General features: G+C 36.7%; 1 protein-coding gene across 1 annotated transcript in view; it reads right to left on the bottom strand.

Moving 5' to 3' along the window:
* Positions 1-3620: 3620 nt before the first annotated feature.
* Positions 3621-7648, bottom strand: part of surf4l (surfeit 4, like) — a 6600-nt gene continuing 2572 nt past the window's right edge. The window contains exons 2-6 of the mRNA XM_016553331.1: positions 6307-6493; positions 6143-6219; positions 5988-6031; positions 5727-5913; positions 3621-4352 (exon numbers count right to left, since the gene is read on the bottom strand). Coding sequence (XP_016408817.1) covers positions 4086-4352; positions 5727-5913; positions 5988-6031; positions 6143-6219; positions 6307-6493 — 762 coding nt within the window. The 3' untranslated portion in view covers positions 3621-4085. The remainder of the gene's footprint in view (positions 4353-5726; positions 5914-5987; positions 6032-6142; positions 6220-6306; positions 6494-7648) is intronic.

The following is a 7648-nucleotide window of genomic DNA, read 5'->3' as shown; positions in this document are numbered from 1 at the left end:
ACACCGTGATGTACAGGTGAAGAGGTGATTTGTAGATGTAACTCTGTATTGACCAATCAGCATCCAGAATGGGAGCCGTTTTGTGTCTCAGAGAGAGGAGATAAAATCATCTATGAGAGAACAGAAAGATCATTTTGATTTCAGACCAGATCGCAATCACAAATCAACTACTGATGAAATTATCTGATGATCTGTCAACAATATCACCGATCTCACAGTGCCAGCACTGAGAACAGACAACTGTTTAACTAGACGATCTGTCGGATGATTGACAGTGCTAACAAGTGTGAGAAAGAAGCCACATTTCCACACACGTCACATCAAAGAGCAGAACAAGCATGACACCATTGAATCTGACTTGCTGAACTTGAGCCACCCTCACCGATGACCCTTTTTATGGCTTATGAGGAGCGTCGCTCATGAATGCCTCCGATTTTGCAGCGCATGGTTAATGGTGACATTTGGCTGTCGGGGTGCTCGGAGTAAAAGCGTCTCGCACACACAGTGGCCTGCGGCTGGGGCTCTAACAATGGTCCGGCCCACAGTGGACACACACACCTCCAGCTGTGGCTGACCATCCTGGCCTCTTCTCTGGCTCCCATGAAATATTGAATCTGACTTGCTGAACTTGAGCCACCCTCACCGATGACCCTTTTTATGGCTTATGAGGAGCGTCGCTCATGAATGCCTCCGATTTTGCAGCGCATGGTTAATGGTGACATTTGGCTGTCGGGGTGCTCGGAGTAAAAGCGTCCCGCACACACAGTGGCCTGCGGCTGGGGCTCTAACAATGGTCCGGCCCACAGTGGACACACACACTTCCAGCTGTGGATGACCATCCTGGCCTCTTCTCTGGCTCCCATGAAATTGGAAATGATCAGGGCCGTTTCTGGTGACAAATCATTGTCTGTGTATTCCTGCCACTATCCAAGGAGGAGAACAGACCCAAGGAGAGAAGAAACTCTTTTTGATGGGACTTGAAGGCTGACCTTGTCACCCTTATCCTTCAAAATGCTGACCCCACAGAGATGGACTCAAAGTGTGGCCTGAGGTTAACTCTCTTAAAGTGCTGCATTGATCTTTAACCGTTCCCACATTTCCTGCAGAGGCATTGAGACCTTCACTATGCCAACGGGAATGCTGGATTCTTCCATCTCCTTGCCTATACCTTTAACTAGAGGCTTGTGAATAGGGTTTGTATGGTAAACCTGTGGTATCTCCATTGACCTGCGGCTGAACTTTGCTGTACCAACAGCATCTTTTCAAACTCATGCTACTGCGGCCAGAAAAGGAGGCAGTATTTGTTTATAAATAACGTTTCCTTCACAGAGCAGTTGCTGCTTGGCTAAAGGCTGAGGAAGTGAGTTTAGCTCAAGGAGGAGGAAAACAAACAGATAAAGGGAAAGCAGTGACCGCCAGTTGTGTTGCCAGAGGGCCTGGTCTTAATATCAAACCTAAATTGATACATTTCTTACAGTCAAAGATTTATCAAGGAAAACAAATGGTGCCAACTAAAAACAGCACTCTTGCAAAGAAGTACTGCAGTGGTACAGAATAATCATTACAGGGGGAGCAGGGCATGTTGTTGAAGAGGTTACACCTCATTAACTAAGATTTTTAAGTCAAACCAGACAAATGTGTTTTCTTGATAGCAGTTCCTTTGTTGTTGTTTCAAAGCCCTCTTTTATATCAGAATAATTAAAGTTTTAGTTAGGAATCCTGTAAGCTAAAGTTCCAGTATCATAGTATTTTGGTAATAGCATGTGAACACAATAAAAGTGCAGACATGCATGAAACAGGGTCCACACCACAGTATATCCAGTCATCTAATGAATGCATTTCAGATAAGGTGAGCTGTGTTTATCATAAATGTCACAGCAGGGCAAGTTGTCACGTATCTTATATTAAACAATGTAATAATCACTGTATTTGATAATGAATAATAAACCAACTGACATTTTTTCGTAATTGTTTACTCTTTAGATTTTACTAAATAAGCCTATAATTGGTCATTAATAATCTATAACTTATATTAATCCATTATTAGCCTGTTAGTTTTTTTTTTACATGTCTCATTTTGTCGTGGCTAATAACAGTGAAAATATTAAATAGTTGTTTGGTAGTCAAATCATTAAGCTAGAAACGGACATTAAAAATGCCAGTAGTATCTTAACACAAACTGACATTATAAATAAGCCTAAAATAAGACTTTATATTCACTTGAGCAAAGGGTGAATATTGCAGAAACATGCTAGGAACATGTTGATACAGTCAGTAGCAGTTTTTCTAGATTTACATAAATACAAGATAATATCATATCAGATATAATTGGATTAAATAAACTTTCCATTTCAGTATGAATATCGATTAATGTATTTGTGCACGTTGCGTTCTAACCAATACGTAGTTAACAGAAACAGTAAAGAAAAAACAACAACAATTACCTTAATAGATTAGCAATAGCTTATTTGAAGACTTGAGTGGGTAACTGAATCTATCATTACGCCTACATGATGAGACTAAAATATCGCATGTAAGAAAATGGCTTGAAGCAACTGGTCGCCATGAAGTCTCATAAACCAGAAACGGCTTTAGCGCCCTCTACTGCTCACAAACGTATGACATTGCTTTAGATCTTCCGCTGATAACGGCAGTTAATGTAATTATTGCTACAGTAAAACCTTAAATATTTCTATTTTATGTGTTCTCTTATCGTACAAGATAATATAATGCACATGAGGAGACTTTCCGCAGAGTCACATTTTTGCTTTTTGAGGGGTTTTCAAGGAGGAATCTGCAGACAGATAGGCTACAAAAAATAACTTCATAAGGATTTTCTTTAAAAAAAAAAAAAATCTATTTATTTCAAAATATATTTATAAGTGTAGTACACTAATGTGTCAAGCTTTCTTGTAGCATGCAATGTTGGCTAATGAATCTGTAAAGATTAGGCCTACAAAAAATCTGACCACTTCACATTTTGTGTGTTGAATGTTTGGGGAAATTGTCTTTTGACTTCCTGCTTGTTGTGAAGGTTTGGGAAACATTAACATGATGACCACTGTTTTGAACATGAAAGCTCAAACATTATTTCTTTTTATATTTAGACAACCGCCTTCAAAGACCATTCATCTGTTTTCATGTCATGTAGACCAAAAGGATTGGTTTTTGAAAATCACTAGTTTTATTATTGATTACTAAAAATAAAAATAAAGATAAAAAACAAAAAATTAAACAACCAACGACATTTTTCTTTTCCCTTTATATGTCAAAACATATTTAAAACACTTAGAAAACCATTATTTTTCGGTCATTTTTTTGTACAAAGAGGATAAACACCGAGTCTGACAAACCACAGGGTTTCAATATTGTCATCTCACTCTCTGCTTGTTTCGAGAAACACTATAATTCACTTTTTGTAAACTTCAAAGTGACCTGACGATAGACAGCGAACACGCAAATAAACTAACAGCTTCTTACACAGACATGAGAAGCTAATGAATCTTCAGAATGGAATGGAACGCTCTTCATAATGGCCATTAAACTTTTTTGTCTATACATTTAACTACTTTGAAATGGCAGAAAATATTCACGAATAGGAATCTCTCTTTGCGAAACTTAAAAGAAGAAAGATTTATATATATATATATATATATATATATCTGAAGGATGTGTCTTTGGTTTGCTGACTTGCAATTGGCACCAAAATAAAAAGGCAGAGAAAGATGTCAAAGGAGATAAATTTGTTATTTTTTCAACATGATTGCAGCTTTTATAACACGGATGCTTCAGATTTTCAATGAGGTTCTCAAATAACAGAATCTGACCCGAACCTTAGAAAATAAATATGATAAACTAATATGTCTAAAAGTGCTGGTGAAAATAATTCAGTAAGCACGCAAGATGAACACACAAGACAGTGCATGATGTGGAGAGCGGGTCGTTCTGTTGGTCCTGGGGTGTTTGTGAGGCCACGTCTCAATTGGCTCTTTCCTCCCTAAGTAGTGTACCTGCTCTGTGAGAAAGCTGTTGCCAAAGGGCAAACTACTGAGTGAGCGAGTGAGCCGTTTGAGTTCAGTCCTGTCTCACCACTCTTTCTTCTTCTCATCCATGGACACTCCGCCTGGACCTAGTGCTACTACCAGCAGAAGGCCTCCGATCACCGACGTGGTCTGGAAGAAGTCGTACTTGAGGAAGTCGTGCATGGGCTTGTAGGCTGGTATGGTCCAGAAAGCGTTGAAGTACACGTTGATCGCCAGCAGCCAGATGACCAGGGTTAGGGCGGCTAGTTTAGTCTTGAAACCGATTGCTACCAGAACAATAAGTGCTGTACCCACCAGGTTCTGCAAGATCTAAAACCAAACACAGACACATTAGAAAAAGGAAGTCAGAGAGACACCAGACTAATGTGAAACTGTGACACAGGCAACTAAATTTAACACTACAGAAATCACGTAGGCTACAGAAAACCTGGTCACGTCTGACCTCTAGTGGTGAAATGGATGATTGCAATATAATCATTACTATAGCTGTGAATTGCAATGCATCAGCTAAACAATATGGTAAATTATCAAGGTTTAGTTTCCAAATATAGTTCATTCAAAATTTTGGAATTAGTGCATTTTTTAAAAACTTTTAAACGTTCTGCCAAGTCATAAGATGTGGTTTATGAGCACATTTATAAAGCCAGAAAAAGCCAACTATAAACGATAATGATTCCACATTCAGTCATATGTAAACAGGGCTGATTGAAGTCTTAAATCCAGTTCTAAGCTTGATTCTAAAAAGTGTTGAAAGATAAGCAAAACATTTGCATAAAATGGTGATTTTGAGAAATTGTAATATTCTAAATGCCATTTCCTGCAATTTCAGTAGATATTTTTTTTTACAAGCAACTGCCGATGTTAACATTAAGACCTTGATTAGTTTGTGATCCTAAGGATGATGTCCTGATGAAGGCATCAGTGCAGAAAGTACTCATTTTTTAAACAATATACACAGTTTACCATTTAAAAGTACGGGGTCAGCTAGATTTTTTTTTTTGGAAAGAAATATCATATATTAAAATAAAATTGAATGCTGAATAAAATTCATTCAGCAATGATGCATAAAATGATCAAAAATGACTGCTAAATAAATTGATATATAAAGATATTACAATATTATAATATTACAAAACATTTATAAACTTTTTAAAAATAAATTTATAATTTTCAAATTTATTATAGAAAACAAATCATGTCAAATATCATTATATAATTAATATGAACAATTCAAAACATGTAATATATAATTGCCATTCATTACTGTTACATTATTTTTTTATTTTCATAAAATAAATGTTCACACAATCTTTCATACAAAGATATTATTTTATTAAATATTATACACACGTACTATTATTATTATTACTATCATCTTTTCTTAATTAAAAATCTTCTAGTTAATTTAAAAATAATAATGACTGTCAATTAAAAAAAAACTCAAATGCTACCCAGACAATTTTCATGACTGCATTATAGTAATCAGAATAATATTTTCAAGCATTACAGAAGAGATTGTCATGAAAATGATGTCACCCCCCAAAAAAACTAAAAAAAAACGTAATCCTAAAGATGTTTAAACCTGCACAATATAATTTCTTTTTTTTCCTCTTGATTTGTGAAATTTAACCTAGAGATTTCTTTGTGATTCACCCATTTCCCATGCTGAGAATATTTGCTCACCGAGAGGAAGCTTGTATCAAAGTGCAGCAGCGTCATAAACATAAGCACTAGCAGGACTCTGCCACCCAGCTGCATGTACTGTTTAGGAGAGCTCTCTCTCATAGTGGGAACCCCAGCAAACATACTCCTGCCCTCAGAGCGCGACTCCGCAAGCAGCAGCAGCAGACCTCCCCCCAGAGCCAAATTCCTGAAACACAAGAGATCAGAGCATAAAACACAGGATGATATACTCACTCCTAGCTTATCCTGCGAAGAACTTACCTCATCAAAAACTTTGGGTCCCAGAGAATGCTATAGGCAACAGTCTGGAACAGATAAAGATCAGCACTGGAATTAAACAGTTTCACTTAATTATAGTCCTAACCAAAGATAACATCCAATTACAATCTTAAAGAACACAAACAGAATGCTCACACCTGTAAGGCGATGAGTCCAAATAATCCAAAGCAGGCATACTGCACAAAATTCCTGCTCAGGATCAGTATACAACCACCTGTAAAACAGATGATGAAACATTCCATATACAAATCTGAAGATGTTCCAAGTCACCAGAGATAATTCCTCTGAACAAACTTCTTACCCAGCTGTCCGAGTAAGTTGATTAAAACAAACAGTGTGGCCAGGAAGAAGCCACATCCCCAAGTCGTCTCAATATATTCTTTCTGCTCACTCCACTGGAACCACATGCGAATGCCGTCCTCCAAGAACGTGCTAATCAGACACAGACGCGCTATGTGGGGCAGGTACTGCTTCGTCACTCGAAGGAACTAGAGATGAACAAAAAGACAAAGATATGAAAACCCCCAACTTTAGGTGTATATGCAGCAGCAATAGTAATGTTTACCTTAGCAAAGACAAATAATAAATATGCAATGTCATTCTGAACATGTCTATATTTTAAGGCAATAATTACTGATGAAAAAGGCACAGCTTTATGATCATGTGCATAGACTTCAATTAGAGAACACATACTAGGTCAGCATAAAGGACCATGTTGTGATATATTACCATTCAAAAGGTTTGAGATCAGCTTTTAAAAAAAGAAACTCATACTTTTAATCAGCAAGGATGCATTCAACTCATCAAAAGTGACTGTAAAGACATTCATGTTACAAATGATTTATATTTTACAGCCATTTCAAGCATTTTGGGTTCACAAAAATATTAAGCAGCACAACTGCTTTCAACATTGTTAATATTAAGAAATGTTTCTGGAGCAGCAAATCAACATATTGGAATGATTTCTGAAGGATCATGTGACACTGAAGACTGGAGTGACGGCTGCTGAACATTAATCTTTTCCATCACAGGAATAAATGATATTTAAAAAAACCTGTTATTTCAAATTGTAATAAAAAGTTCCCTATATTACTGTTTTACTGTATTCTTGTTCAAATAAATGAGGCCCTGATGAGCATTAGAAACTTCTTTCAAAAACATTTTTAAAAATCTTTTGATCAGTAATCCAAGTCAACATAAAGGATATTTATTATAGCCTAGCACAGATTTATGCAATTAGAAAGCTATTTTAATATCTACTTACAGATGTCAAACAAAAAGCAAAAAACTAAAAAGACATAAATCCATCCTAGTGTGAATGGTTTAGATTTACACAAGCGTCATATTACTTCAAGTAAGTGCTGAAGCAGCTCTTCAAATGAATGCTGCTTAATGTTCAACATCTGAGCTCCAAATACCCTTTTCACTTTCCCCCACATTTTCAGTCAATATCAGAGCAGAGGTGGCCAAAAGCACATCCATTTGCAACTGATGACTTATGAGCACGTCTCAAGCATTTAAATATCACTGTGCAACCCTCTACGGACACCTTGGCAATTGAATTGCTATTGGCTAGTAAATTTTTTAGTTTACTTGCCAGACTGATATACCATATATGCATGTGTGTGTGTGTTTAAAAAAAA

The sequence above is a fragment of the Sinocyclocheilus rhinocerous genome, unplaced genomic scaffold (assembly GCF_001515625.1).
Source record: "Sinocyclocheilus rhinocerous isolate Xijiao unplaced genomic scaffold, SAMN03320098_v1.1 scaffold2330, whole genome shotgun sequence".
NCBI classification, from domain to species: domain Eukaryota; kingdom Metazoa; phylum Chordata; class Actinopteri; order Cypriniformes; family Cyprinidae; genus Sinocyclocheilus; species Sinocyclocheilus rhinocerous.
This window is presented reverse-complemented; position numbering and strand designations above follow the sequence as displayed.